This window comes from Geotrypetes seraphini, chromosome 4 (assembly GCF_902459505.1).
Source record: "Geotrypetes seraphini chromosome 4, aGeoSer1.1, whole genome shotgun sequence".
Taxonomy (NCBI): domain Eukaryota; kingdom Metazoa; phylum Chordata; class Amphibia; order Gymnophiona; family Dermophiidae; genus Geotrypetes; species Geotrypetes seraphini.
This window is the reverse complement of record NC_047087.1, coordinates 175,782,979-175,798,309: the sequence shown is the minus strand read 5'-3', so window position 1 is coordinate 175,798,309 and position 15,331 is coordinate 175,782,979. Positions and strand designations below refer to the sequence as shown.

Genomic DNA, 15,331 nt, shown 5'->3' with positions numbered 1-15,331 from the left:
ATTAGGTAGAGGTAATATACCCCCACCCGCACACCATCATTGAGCACCCTGGGTGTGCTATAAATAAAAGTGAAAATATCCACCAATCTAAGCTAATGAATCAAAACAGGTGAGTAACAGGTGAAGCCTGAGCGACCCCTAAATGAACCCTGCTAGCCGAAACCCCAAAAATCAATCAAAATGAAAATCAAAAAAGTAGTAGACTTAACTGAAAGATGAAAAACCACATCACTGAAGCACAGAATTGAAGCACGCCAGGAAAACAGGTTCAGGCTTGTCTCCCCTTCCTTAACTAGCTTAGGTTTTTGGCAGTTTTTTTGGAGTGTATTTTGTGTTTGATTAGTCCTAGTAGAGCAGCAAGCAGGTTCCTGGAGTAGCCTAGTCAGCAATGCAGAGGACTATAGAGCTGGGGACTCAGATATCCCACTTATAGTGGAATATGTGAGCCTTCCAAAATCCATCCAAATCTCACTGAACCTCCATGTAGGTGACACCTGCAGGCATACGGGCCATTGGTGTAGTGTACAGTTGGTCCAGTAAGTTTTAGGTTAGTTTTAGAGGGCCCACCATACACCATGAGAGATGTGTATCTGGGATCTTTTATGTGAAGATCACTGCAGTGTCCCCTAAGGTGCCCCATTGCTCTGCTGGGATGACTGAGGCCAGTCTACTACAAATGCTGAACCCCCCCCCTCCCTAACATCCCAGTGGCTTGTTTTATGTATTTTTCATTTGGATGTGTTTTTTGGGGGGTATTTTTCCAAAAATGATTCAAAAAGATAGATGCACAGAGGAAAAACACATCCATTTTCAGAAAAACAATATAGATGCTATGAAGTTTTAAAAATGGGCATGTTTGGTACTGGATTTTTGTGCATCTTCCACAAAACATCTAATTTCGGGTTTAGATGTCCCAAATAGCCCATCCAGTCTGCTCATCTGCAGTAACTATTATCTCTTCCTCTCTCTAAGATCTCACGTGCCTATCCCAAGGGTTCTTGAATTCAGACAGTCTCTGTCTCAACCCACCTCTACCAGGAGACTGTTCCACGCATCTACCACCCTTTCTGTAAAAAAAGTATTTCCTTAGATTACTCCTCTTAACTTCATCCTATGCCCTCTCATTACAGAGCTTCCTTTCAAATGAAAGACTTGACTCATGCACATTTATGCCACATAGATATTTAAATGTCTATCAAAATCTCCCTTTACAGCCTTTCCTCCAAAGTATACAGATTGAGATCTTTAAGTCTATCCCCATATGCCTTATGACAAAGACCACACATCCATATTGCTTTACCTTGTCATAGAATGCAAAAATTTCATTGAATTCATTGGAGCTCAACTTCATCCCCTGCAAAAACAAAAAGTAATCAAAACGGCAGTAATGCAAATGGAAAAAAGTCAAAGGAGTGGCCTAGTGGTTAAGGCTACAGCCTCAGCACCCCAAGGTTGCAGATTCAAGCCCAGTGCTTTTCCTTGTGACCCTGGCACTCCATTGCCCCAGATACAGTATTCAGATTGTGAGCCCACCAGGACAGATAGGGAGAAATACTTGAGCACCTGAATGTAAACCACTATAAGCACTGTATAAATACTAAAAAAAGAATAAAATATAAAACAAGAAGAATAGAATACAGGTAAAATCACAAGATAGCATTAGCTTGATTTTTTGTATGATCTAGGTAGGAAAAAGGATATTCACAGTGTAATATACAAAAGGTTTGCAGAATGCAGTCTTTTGTAAAATACCAATAGGGCATGGTAAAATTTGCATGGGTTTTGGAAGCAGGTGGAGTAGGGACAGCCATTTTACAAAAATATTTAAAAAATAAAGAGTGGCATCACTCAAAGCTCTGCAAATGTAAATGTTGACACTTGCATGTCTAAATAACAGATTCTACAAAAACCAGGAGCCAATTAAGTTGCCAAGCTCCAAAACTCTAAATTTTGGATTTTTGAGGTGCTTTTAAATGCCAAAAAGGTAAGCACAAGTTGCTCAAGCAATCACCCCAACAAAAGCATAGGTTCAACTGTACAGTAGCTAGCTAACACTTATACATGCCCAGGAACAGGTATAAATGTCTGGGAAATTTAGAGGTATACATCTACAGTATTTCCATTACAAAATAGGAAATACTGTATGTTTATACATGGGTCCACACATGTCCCCCTTCAAATCTGTGCACACTGTACTCCTGGTGAATTCTGTGCATTGACAAATTTGCACAGTATTCCCCCAGGTGTAGAATTTAATGGCTGCTGTGAAGAATTTATCTTGAGCTGGTGGGAGGTGGAGCTGTGGTTCAGATTCAGCTGCTGCCATAGTTTTCTGACACCACACAGCTCTCACAGAATGTTGTCAGTGCAGCAGCGAAGTCCTGTGCTAGTCTCATGATTCTGTTTGAGAATAGCATAGGATTGTGGGTACTACAGTGATTGCACTTTGCTGGGGCTGCACAGTGGAGGAAGACCACAGCAGTAGCTGTATTTATGAATTAGTCAGCTGCATTGTGCAACAGCAGGAAGAGACAGAGGTTGGAGTAAGAAGCTGGGAAAGGGATCTACTGGGTGAGCAAGAGGTTAAGGGAATATGTGGATGGAAGGAGGCATGGATAATGAACCATGTATACAAGAAAAGGAGAAGGGGGAAAGTGTATGTTGGGGGGGGGGGGCTGGGAACAATAGAGGTTAAAGGTACATGTATGGAAGGGGAGACAAGCCTGAAATAGGGGGTGGGAGAGAATGCTGGGCCTCCAGACTAAGGGAATGTGTGGAAAAGGAGATGAGTTGGAGATAACAGATAGTAAAGAAGTGTGTAAGGAGAAATGAAGTGGAGAAAGTAGGTTAAGTGGATTAGTGAAGAAGGCAAATGACCTGGTAGAAAGTGGGTAAGGGGACATGTTGTAGGGTGCACATACAGACAAAGAAGTAAGTGATGTCAGATTCCGGAGAAGGTTGATGGGAAGAGAGAGATGTCAGATCACTGGGAAGGAGGGAGAGTAAGATGCCAGACTGCAGGGAGGAGAGATATGTTAGACCACAGGAAGAGGGAGGGAGAGGAGAGATTCCAGGCTATGGGAAGGAGAAGAGAAAGCACAGTTACTTACCGTAACAGGTGTTATCCAGGGACAGCAGGCAGATATTCTTAACGCATGGGTGACGTCACCGACGGAGCCCCGGTACGGACATTTTTCACTAGAAAGTTCTAGTTGGCCGCACCGCGCATGCACGAGTGCCTTCCCGCCCGACGGAGGAGTGCGTGGTCCCCAGTTAAGATAAGCCAGCTAAGAAGCCAACCCGGGGAGGAGGGTGGGTCGTAAGAATATCTGCCTGCTGTCCCTGGATAACACCTGTTACGGTAAGTAACTGTGTTTATCCCAGGACAAGCAGGCAGCATATTCTTAACGCATGGGTGACCTCCAAGCTAACAGAGAGGGAGGAGGGATGGTTGGCCATTAGGAAAATAAATTGTGTAACACAGATTGGCCGAAGTGCCCATCCCGTCTGGAGAAGGTATCCAGACAGTAGTGAGTAGTGAATGTGTGAACTGAGGACCAAGTGGCCGCCTTGCAGATTTCCTCGATGAGCGTGGAACGGAGGAAAGCCACAGAAGCAGCCTGTGGGCCGTGACAGCACCTTCCAGTGAGAGACCGGCCCGAGCATAACAGAACGCAATGCAGGCAGCAAGCCAGTTGGAAAGTGTCCGTTTGGAGACAGGACGACCTAGACGTTAGGGTCGAAGGACAAAAGGAGCTGAGGAGATGAGCGGTGAGCCCTGGTACAGTCAAGGTAGTAAGCAAGGGCACGCTTACAGTCCAGCGTGTGCAATGCCTGTTCCCCAGGATGAGAATGGGGCTTAGGGAAAAAGACAGGCAACACAATGGACTGGTTGAGATGAAAGTCCGAGACCACCTTGGGAAGGAATTTAGGATGGGAACGCAGAACCACCTTGTCATGGTGAAAAACAGTGAAAGGTGGGTCGGCAACCAGTGCATGCAGCTCACTAACCCTCCTGGCAGAGGTGATGGCAATGAGGAAAAGCACCTTCCATGTAATAAATTTGAGTGAAGTTGTGGCAAGAGGCTCAAACGGAGGTTTCATGAGTGCTGATAAAACCACATTCAGGTCCCAGACGACTGGAGGAGGCTTCAGAGGTGGTTTGACATTGAAGAGGCCTCTCATGAACCGGGAAACCAGGGGATGAGCCGTAAGAGGTTTTCTGAGGTTAGGCTCATGGAACGCAGTGATGGCACTGAGGTGGACTCTGATTGAGGTCGACTTGAGGCCAGCGTCGGAGAGAGAGAGCAAATAGTCCAGTACGGTTTCCACCGCCAATGAGGTGGGATCGTGATGATGAAGCAGACACCAAGAGGAGAACCGGGTCCACTTCTGATGGTAACATTGGAGGGTGGCCGGTTTCCTGGAGGCATCCAGAATACGACGGACAGGCTGAGATAGATTCTCTGGAGAGGTCAGCCCGAGAGAAACCAAGCTGTCAGGTGGAGCGAGGACAGATTGGGATGCAGTAGAGACTGATGCTGCTGTGTAAGTAGAGTAGGAAACACAGGAAGAGGAATGGGCTCCCTGGAGCTGAGCTGGAGCAGGAGGGAGAACCAGTGTTGGCGAGGCCACCGAGGAGCGATGAGAATCATGGTGGCTTTGTCCCTGCGGTGTTTGAATAACGTCCGCAACATCAGAGGCAGTGGAGGAAAGGCATAGAGGAACCGATCCGTCCAGTCGAGCAGGAATGCATCCGGGGCCAGACGATGAGGAGAGAAGAGTCTGGAACAGAACTGGGGCAGCTGATGGTTGTGAGGAGCTGCAAAGAGGTCCACCTGAGGGGTGCCCCACCGAGCAAAGATGGAGCAGAGTGTGGGGGGATCCAGAGTCCACTCGTGAGGTTGAAGGATGCGGCTGAGATTGTCGGCCAGGGAGTTCTGTTCGCCCTGGATATAGACAGCCTTGAGGAAGAGACTGCGGGCCGTGGCCCAGGTCCAGATGCGGATGGCCTCCTGACAGAGGAGGGGAGATCCGGTGCCGCCTTGCTTGTTTATGTAATACATGGCGACTTGGTTGTCTGTGCACAGGAGAAGAACCTGAGGGTAGAGAAGGTGCTGGAAGGCCTTGAGGGCATAGAACATGGCCCTGAGTTCCAGGAAATTGATGTGATGTTGATGCTCCTGAGGGGTCCAGAGTCCCTGAGTGCAAAGTTCTCCCAGGTGAGCTCCCCATGCATAGGGGGAGGCATCTGTGGTTATGATCATGGAGTGAGGGGGTAGATGAAAGAGTAGACCCCTGGAAAGATTGGATGAGTTCAACCACCATTGAAGAGATTGCTGAAGAGACGATGTCACAGAGATGGGATGAGAAAGAGGATCGGTGGTCTGTGACCATTGGTTGGCTAGAGTCCATTGAGGTGTCCTGAGGTGGAGTCGCACCAGAGGAAGCACATGGACCGTCGAGGCCATGTGGCCCAGGAGGACCATCATCTGCCGAGCTGGAATGGAGTGATGAAGGAGCACCTGGCGGCAGAGGTGGAGCAGGGTCCGTTGGCGGTCGGAGGGGAGAAACGCCCTCATGAGAGTGGTGTCGAGAACGGCTCCAATGAACTGAAGTCGCTGTGTGGGAAGCAGATGCGACTTGGGGTAGTTGATCTCGAACCCCAGGAGATGGAGGAAGGAGATGGTGTACTGAGTGGCTTGTAGCACAAGTGGAGACATAGGTGCTTTTACCAACCAATCGTCCAAGTAGGGGAACACCTGGAGGTTGTGAGACCTGAGAAAGGCCGCCACCACAATAAGGCACTTGGTGAACACCCTGGGCGATGATGCGAGGCCAAAGGGTAGCACCTTGTACTGATAGTGGCGGTGCTGTACCTGAAATCGGAGGTAGCGATGTGAATTCAGATGGATTGGAATGTGAGTGTAGGCCTCTTTGAGGTCCAGGGAACATAGCCAGTCGTGTTGAGAGAGAAGAGGATAAAGCGTGGCCAGGGAGAGCATTCTGAACTTTTCCTTGACCAGACACTTGTTGAGGTCCCAGAGATCGAGGATGGGACGAAGGTCTCCTGTCTTCTTGGGAAACAGGAAGTAGCGGGAGTAGAATCCCTGACCCCTTTGGTCTGTGGGAACCTCTTCGATGGCATTGAGGAGGAGGGATTGGACCTCCCTTAGGAGGAGAAGGGACTGGGAGGAGTGGGACGCAGACTCTATAGGAGGGTTGTCTGGTGGAAGAGTCTGGAAGTTGAGAGAGTAGCCGTGGCGGATGATGTTGAGGACCCACAGGTCTGATGTGATGACCTCCCAATGGTTGAGGAAGAGTTGGAGACGTCCTCCGATTGGCTGAGGAAGAGGTAATGATGGTGGAAGACTGGCTATGCCCTGGAGAAAGGAGTCAAAAGGGCTGAGATGGTTTTGACGGAGGAAGAGGCTTGGCAGGTTGGTGAGATTGAGAGCGAGCCTGAGTGTGTTGTTGTTGACGAGGTCTGCGAGGCTGCTGTTGGGGCGGGTTGAGAGGCCTGGCCGAGAACCTGCGCTGGTAAGAGGACTGTGGTCTATAAGGACGAGCAGGTGGAGCCTTCTTTTTAGGTTTTACCAGAGTGTCCCATCTGGTCTCATGTGCTGAGAGCTTCTGGGTGGTTGAAACCAGGGACTCCCCAAAAAGTTCATCCCCAAGACAGGGTGCGTTAGCTAGGCGGTCTTGGTGGTTGATGTCAAGATCAGATACCCTCAACCAGGCCAGACGTCGCATGGCAACAGCTATGGCAGACGTTTGGGAGGTCAGCTCAAAGGAATCATAAATAGAGCGCACCATGAATTTCCGCAGTTGAAGGAGGCTGGAAATTTGTTGTTGAAAGAGTGGAACTTTGCGTTCAGGGATGTATTTTTGTAGGGCGGATAGTTGTTGTACGAGATACTTCATATAAAATGAGAAGTGAAATGTGTAATTATTCGCCCTGTTGGCTAGCATGGCATTTTGATAAAGGCGTTTGCCAAACTTATCCATCGTTTTGCCTTCTCTGCCAGGAGGGGTGGAGGCATAAACACTGGAGCCCTGAGTTTTCTTTAATGTAGACTCAACTAGGAGAGACTCATGGGGCAATTGAGGTTTGTCAAAACCCGGAATTGGGATTACCCTGTATAGGCTGTCAAGCTTACGAGGAGCTCCGGGGACAGTGAGTGGATTTTCCCAATTTTTATAAAAAGTTTCCCGCAGTATGTCATGGACGGGTAACTTGAGGAACTCTTTGGGAGGTTGTTCAAAGTCTAAGGCATCCAGAAAGGCCTGGGACTTTTTGGAGTCAGACTCTAAAGGAATAGAAAGAGCCGCCAACATCTCCCTGAGGAATTTGGTGAAAGAGGATTGCTCAGGCTTGGAAGTGGGTCACTGAGGGTTCCTCGTCTGTGGATGATGCGTCCTCCTCGGTACCGGGTGGGGATTCTTCCCATAAGTCCGGGTCCCTGATATCAGTGTGCGCACGCCGAGATGTCGGGGTGGAAGGCTCGGTGTGGCGGGTCTTAGAAAGAGACTTGCCAGAGCGCATGGAGACGGTACCAGGAGAGGAAGACCGGTGTTGATCCCGGTCCCGGGAAGAGCGGTGCCATTCTGGGTCCCGGGGAGACAGGCGCCCTTCCTGGTCCCAAGGAGATCGACCTCAGAGCGGGTCTGTACCACAGGATGAGAACGGGGTGGTTCAGCCGAGAGGACTGGCATGGAAGTGTTGAGTGGCACCGAAGGGGTGGACACTGGTGGGATGGTGCGAGGCTCGGGCCGGTCTGGTACCGAAAGAAGTGGTGCCAAGAGGGTCGGTAACAGGTGCTGGAGTTGTTGCTGCAGCTGTTCCTGCAATTTGTCATGGAGTATGGCCGCGATGCGGTCATCCAGGGGTGGCACCGGGACCGCTTTTTTCTTTTTCGGTTCCATAGGTGCTGCTCCACGCCCCGGTAATGAGGAGGCCGATGACGAGGCACTCACCGAGATCGGGGCAGAGCGTTTGCGGGGTCGGCGTGGGGCCGGGAGCACCGGCGTCGCCACTGTGGCAGGCGGGCGCTCAAGGGAGGTGGAAGGCTTCTTAGCCGGCTTACCTGGTGCCAGCGACCCTGAGGAAGGATCGGGCGTCATCGAAGTGGTCGGTGCCGTCTTTTGCGGTACCGTCGACGTCGCTGCAGGTTCCATAGCAGATCCGGTACCAAAAAGGATGTTCTGCTGGATCTGCCGATTTTTTAAGGTGCGTTTCTTAAGAGTGGCACAGCGGGTGCAGGTGTCAGCCCGATGCTCTGGACCCAAACACTGTAGGCACCAATTGTGTGGGTCAGTGAGGGAGATCGGGCGTGCACACCGCTGGCACTTCTTAAAGCCCGGTTGAGGGGGCATGAAGGGAAACACGGCCTCCGCAAAATCAAAACCAGAGGCCTATATGGTGACAACAGGCCCCGCTGGGGCCGGTTTCAAAAAATAGAGAAAATCGAGAGATTTTTTTTTTTTTTTTTTGAATCGAATAAAAAAGAGAACCCGAAGTGGGGAAAAGAGAAAAAACGAGAAAAAAGCGCGAGCGGGAAGGCAAAAAGGATGTTTTCAACGGCCGTTGAAACCACATGCGTCTTCGCTCCGCGGAAACGAAGAAACTGGGGACCACGCACTCCTCCGGCGGGCGGGAAGGCACTCGCGCATGCGCGGTGCAGCCAACTAGAACTTTCTAGTGAAAAATGTCCGTACCGGGGCTCCGTCGGTGATGTCACCCATGCGTTAAGAATATGCTGCCTGCTTGTCCTGGGATAAAGATTTTACCCTCCCCCCCCCAAACAAAAAAGCATTCCGCTGCCTACAGTTGTAACGCAATGTATATAATATAGCAACCCTCCTCTGCTGGAAGAAAAAAAAAAGACCTCAAAAGCAACAGCAGCAGCACATCATGGTACACAACTGCTTAATAGTTAGCTTACTGTCATCATTGGTCAAACGTCCACATACATCTTATAGCCAGACAATTCTTTTCACCAACAGGAATTAAATAATGAATGCTGTAATCATGCATGCAGTAGTAATGGTACAAACTTAAGCCTCCATATAATCAAAAGTTCATTTAGCTTGAGTCCCTCCCTTCCCCCCAACAGGAGACCCTGATTTGCTAAGATGTCTTCAGGGGAGTCACACACAACATATGCTTCATATGGGTAACCAATGTTTAGTATTCATATTTTCCCCCCAAGATATAGGCTATCCCTAAGAAAAGTTTTTACTCTGCACCTTGAGCCTCCAAGGAAGCAGATTTATTAAAAACAAGGCCCTCAAAAGAAAAGCAAAGGGAGTAACCCAATACTAATTGCAAGTAATTGAACAGTGATACCCAAAAGCACAGTTACTTACCGTAACAGGTGTTATCCAGGGACAGCAGGCATATATTCTCACATGTGGGGTGACGTCATCTACAGAGCCCCAGCGCGGACAGCTTTTCAAGCAAACTTGATTGAAGTTTCAAGTTTGCTACACTGCACCACGCATGTGCATGCCTTCTTGCCCACTAGAGGGCGCATCCTCACCTCGTGGTCCTCAGTTCCATAACCAGCAAAGAAGCCATCCCTGGGGAGGTGGGCGGGTTGTGAGAATATATGCCTGCTGTCCCTGGATAACACCTGTTACGGTAAGTAACTGTGCTTTATCCCAGGACAAGCAGGCATGATATTCTCACATGTGGGTGACCTCCAAGCCAACCAAAAAAGGGTAGGTGGGAGGATGGCAATTTAGGAAAACAGGTTACGTAACACCGACTGGCCAAACCGGCCGTCGTTTCTGGACAAAGTGTCCAGACAGTAGTGGGAGGTGAACGTATGAACCGAAGACCAAGTGGCAGCTTTACATATGTCCTCCACAGGAGTAGACCGGAGGAAAGCAACAGAAGCTGCCATAGCCCTGACCTTATGCCCCGTGACTCGACCATGGAGCGTGAGACCAGCCTGAGCGTAGCAAAAAGAAATACAAGCCGCTAGCCAGTTGGACAAGGTGCGCTTGGAAATAGGATGTCCCAGCCGATTAGGATCAAAGGACAAAAATAATTGAGGAACCTTCCGATAAGACTTGGTACGTTGGAGATAAAAAGCCAACGCCCTCTTACAGTCAACCGTGTGAAGTGCCGCCTCTCCAGGATGAGAGTGGGGCTTCGGAAAGAACACCGGAAGGACAATAGACTGATTGAGGTGAAAATCAGACACAACCTTAGGTAGAAATTTAGGATGGGTGCGAAGAACCACCTTGTCATGATGGAACACAGTAAAGGGCGGGTCCGCAACCAAAGCCTGAAGCTCACTAATTCGACGAGCAGACGTGAGCGCAAGTAAAAAGACCACCTTCCAAGTGAGAAACTTAGGAAGAGACTTGTCAATTGGCTCAAAGGGAGGTTTCATCAGCTGAGCCAAGACCACATTCAGATCCCAAACTACAGGAGGAGGTTTCAGAGGAGGATTAACATTAACTAAACCCCTCATGAACCGAACCACCAGAGGATGAAGAGAGAGAGAACGTCCCTCTAGATGCCGATGGAAAGCAGCAATAGCACTGAGATGTACCCGGATGGAGGATGTCTTCAGGCCAGACTCGGACAAATGTAACAAATACTCCAGAACCGAGGACACCTGAACCAACTTTGGATCCAGATGGTGCGAGGTACACCAGGATGAAAATCTGGTCCACTTCTGGGAATAACAAAGCCGAGTCGAGGCCTTTCGCGAGGCTTCCAACACCTCCCTGACCGCCGAAGTCAGGGGGAAAGGAACCAAGCAGTCAGATGTAATGACTGAAGATTGGGATGCAACAGCGAACCCCGACTCTGAGACAGCAGAGAGGGAAACACAGGCAGAAGTAGAGGCTCCCTGACACTGAGTTGAAGGAGCAGGGAGAACCAGTGCTGACGAGGCCAACGAGGTGCGATGAGAATCATAGTGGCTCCGGACGACTTGAGACGAACCAACGTCCTCAAGATCAGAGGAAAAGGAGGAAATGCATAAAGGAATCTCCCTCCCCAGTCGAGAAGGAAGGCATCTGCCTCGAGACGGTCCTGGGAGTAAATTCGTGAACAATAGAGGGGCAGTTTGTGAGTCTCCGGGGAGGCGAACAGATCCACCTGAGGCGTCCCCCAGCAGTCGAAGACCTCGCGCAGAACTCGGGAGTTGAGCGACCACTCTTGCGGCTGGAGAAGACGACTGAGTTTGTCGGCTAGACAATTCTTCTCTCCCTGAATGTAAACCGCCCGCAGGAAGATGTTCTGGGACGTTGCCCATTCCCAAAGGCGCAAAGCTTCCCGGCACAGGGACCAAGAGCCCGTTCCCCCTTGTTTGTTTACATAATACATCGCCACTTTGTTGTCCGTCCGTACCAGGACCACCTGATTGCGCAGCAGATGAGCGAAGGCTCGGGCTGCCAGAAAAATGGTACGAAGCTCCAACACATTGATGTGACAACGACGGTCCTCCGCCGACCATAGCGCTTGAGTCCGCAGACCGTCGAGATGAGCTCCCCACGCGTACTCCGAAGAGTCCGTGGTCAGGACCTTGCGATGCGGAGGGATGAGAAAGAGCAAACCCCTGGAAAGATTGGAAGAGTTGGTCCACCAACGGAGCGATCGTCTCAAGGAAGGAGTGACCGTTACAGGAAGGGAGAGCGGGTCTCGATCCTGGCGCCACTGGGAGACCAAGGTCCACTTAGGGATTCTCAGACGCAATCGGGCAAACGGCGTGACATGAACTGTCGAAGCCATGTGGCCGAGCAGAATCATCAGCCGATGTGCAGAGACGGAGCGCTGCAGCAGAATCTGACGGCCCAGGCGAAGTAGAGCCTCCAGTCTCGACGAGGGCAGGAATGCACGAAGGCGAACCGTGTCCAGCACGGCCCCGATAAACTGAAGGGATTGAGCCGGGCACAACTGCGATTTGGGAAAATTTACCTCGTACCCCAGACTTTGAAGGAAGATGATAGTCTGTCGGGTCGCTGAGATAACCCCCTCCTGGGATGAAGCCTTGATCAGCCAATCGTCCAGGTAGGGGAAGACCTGCAGCCCTTGGGATTGTAGGGCAGCCGCGACCACTACCATACACTTCGTAAAGACCCGAGGAGACGAGGCCAGCCCGAAGGGGAGGACTCGATATTGGAGGTGCAACTCCCCCACCTGGAACCGTAAGTACTGGCGAAAGGTGGGATGCACCGGAACATGCGTATACGCTTCCTTGAGGTCCAGGGAGCACATCCAGTCCCCCGAGTCTAGTAGAAGGTACAGGACTGGAAGGGACAACATACGGAACTTCTCCCGGACAAGGAACTTGTTGAGCCTCCGGAGGTCCAGAATGGGGCGTAAGTCCCCGGTCTTCTTCGGGACCAAAAAGTAACGGGAGTAAAACCCCCGTCCCCTTTGGTTCGGGGGCACATGCTCCACCGCCCGAAGGCCCAACAAGGACCGGGCCTCGGACAGGAGAAGAGGAAGCTGGTCTCGGCCGCAAAGAGAAGCCGCTGGTGGATGTTCCGGTGGCATGGACAAGAAATTCAGCGAGTAGCCCTTGGAGATGATCCGGAGCACCCAAGCGTCCGACGTGATCTCGGCCCTCGATAGGAAGGGGGTCCTTTGACAGTGCGGAGGGGGCCCGCCCCCAACCGCGCATCACGTCAAAAAGACGGAGCGGGTTTAGACGCTCCTTGTGCCTGAGGCTTTGGTTGGGACGCCCTGCCCTGCTGTTGGGGACGTCGGGGTGGAGGCCTGGAAAAGGCCGGCGTCGACTTCTGCGGGTACCGCCGCAGAGGAGGTCTAAACGGCTTCTGTGGCGGAGCACGGGGTTTGGGACGGACCAACGAGGCAATAGAGCGCTCATGCTCAGACAAACGCTTGGTCGCCGCCTCCAAGGACTCATCAAACAGCTCTGAGCCAACACATGGAAGATTGGCCAGACGTTCTTGTAGGTTCGGGTCCATATCCAGGGTACGGAGCCATGCCAGATGGCGCATGGCCACTGCGAAGGCTGACACCCGAGAGGCGAGCTCAAATGCGTCATACACCGCATGGAAGAGGTAGAGACGCAGTTGGGACAAATTGGACATAAAAGCCCCAAAATCCTCTTTATGGGAATCTGGCATGACTCCATAATACCTCGGCAACGACTTCACCATCTGTCTCAAATAAGACGAGAAGGTGAATGCGTAATTCAGGACCCTGGTCGCCATCAAAGAGTTGGAATAGAGGCGACGACCAAACTTGTCCAAAGTCCGTCCCTCCCGTCCGGGGGGAACAGCCGCCGAGACCCTGGACGGCTGCGACTTCTTCAAAGCTGACTCCACCAGCAGGGACTGGTGGGACAGCTGAGCCTTATCAAAGCCCTTGCACGGAACCGTACGATATTTAGACTCCATCTTAGAAGGCACCGCTGTGACTGTAAGAGGGGAGTCAAGGTTCCTCAAAAAGGTCTGATTAAGCACCTTATTGAGAGGTAACCGAGGCGTCTCTCGAGGAGGGGAGGGTAAATCCTGCTCCTCCAAAAACTCCTTCGTGTACTGTGATCCTGCTCCCAGATCAAGGTCCAAAGCCCTTCCCATATCCAGAGTGAACCTCGAGAAAGAGGAGGGCTTCGAAGGCGGGGAGGGAGATCGAGACGAGCGCCTCACCAAGAAGGAAGGAGAAGCCTCGCGGGAGTATCGAGGTTCCTTACCCGTACCAGACCCCGAACTCCAAGAAGCCGCACCGAGCGATCTGGACGGGGTTGGGGACCGCCCATGCCCCGAGGAACCCCTACGGGAAGTCCCCGGGGTATGGGGCACCGAGGCACGCCCCTTTCGTCTTGGCGAGGAGTCCCTCGAGCACTCAACCCCAGACGAACGAAAAAGCCTCGGGTTATCGAGGCGCAGTTCGGAGACCCGCAGGGTCTCGGCCCCGGTCGGCGAGGAGCGACCGTGTCGTCGAGGAGACGCCCGATGGCGTTTGGGCTTCCTCGACCGACGCTTCGCCTGAGGCCGACCCGAGGGCGAGGAACCCCAGGAGGACCTCGACGAGGACGAGGAGGAAGAGATCCTCCGAACCCGCCGCACCTTGTCCCGAGGCCGCACACTCCGCTCAGGCTGGTCAACCGAGGTCGAGGGCAAGGTCGGGGCCGAGGCCGAAACCCCCCCCGGGCCCGAAGTCGAGGGCACCGGGACCGAGGTCACGGACGCCGGGGCAGCCGAGGCCGAAGCCTGCTGAAGGTGCGTGAAGGCCCCGGACAGCTCCGAGGCAATGAGAGCCCGAAGCAAATCCTGAAAGACGGGAACCCCCATCATAGTCGGCAGGTCCGGGGCCATTGGGTGCTCCCTCGAGGGCGACCTCGGTACCGAGTATTCCCGCGGGGCACCCGACTTCGGCGCTCGGGGCGGGGCCGAGGACGACCCACCCGCCCCCGCCGAGGAGCTCGAGGATGGCTTCTTCGAGGCTGAAACAGAAGCAGGAAGTGAGGACTTACCCTTCGCCGACTTCGGGGTCGAAGACGAAGGAGTCGAGGCCGAGGTCAAGGCCGGGGCCGAAGCCGAGGCCGACGTCGAGGCCTTCCCCGCCGCGGGGTCAACAGCGAAGAGCTCCGCCATACGAGCTTGACGGCGGCGGAGAGCTCTTCGTTGAAAAGTGGAGCACCGGGAACAGGTGTCGGAGGGGTGTTCAGGGCCCAGGCAACGCAAGCACCACCGGTGAGGATCGGTAATCGACAGGAGCCGATCGCACCGGGTACACTTTTTAAAGCCCGTCACAGGATGGGACATGGGCCCAAAAACCAGCCGGGAACAAGGGAGCCCCCGGAGCCGAACGAAAAAGATTTTTTTTTTTTTTCGATGAAAACTGAAAGAAAAGAAAGAAAGAAAAGTAAATTAAGCACAGCGACCGTGAAATAACACACAGCCGCGGTGTCAGAAGGCTAAATTCAAAGAGCACAATTTCCACAGGGCTTCTGGCTCCGCGGAAAAAACTGAACTGAGGACCACGAGGTGAGGATGCGCCCTCTAGTGGGCAAGAAGGCATGCACATGCGTGGTGCAGTGTAGCAAACTTGAAACTTCAATCAAGTTTGCTTGAAAAGCTGTCCGCGCTGGGGCTCCGTAGATGACGTCACCCCACATGTGAGAATATCATGCCTGCTTGTCCTGGGATAAATATGTTTATCTCTCTGTATTCAGCAACAGCAGAGTATACTGTACAGTAGCCAATGGCAAAGAATGTCCAAAAACAAAGATAAGGTACAAGTGAAGAGCCTTTATTGAGTCTATATTGCAATGACTTTAATGCACTGACTCCAATATACAGTATATAACAATGAATTACCCCAATGATTGTTGCT

At 51.8% G+C, this 15,331-nt stretch overlaps 1 protein-coding gene across 1 annotated transcript in view; it reads right to left on the bottom strand.

Moving 5' to 3' along the window:
• CALB2 (calbindin 2) overlaps positions 1–15,331 on the bottom strand; it is a 139,581-nt gene that overhangs the window by 14,868 nt on the left and 109,382 nt on the right. The window contains exon 10 of the mRNA XM_033942941.1: positions 1,301–1,354. Within this exon, the coding sequence (XP_033798832.1) occupies positions 1,301–1,354 (54 nt within the window). The remainder of the gene's footprint in view (positions 1–1,300; positions 1,355–15,331) is intronic.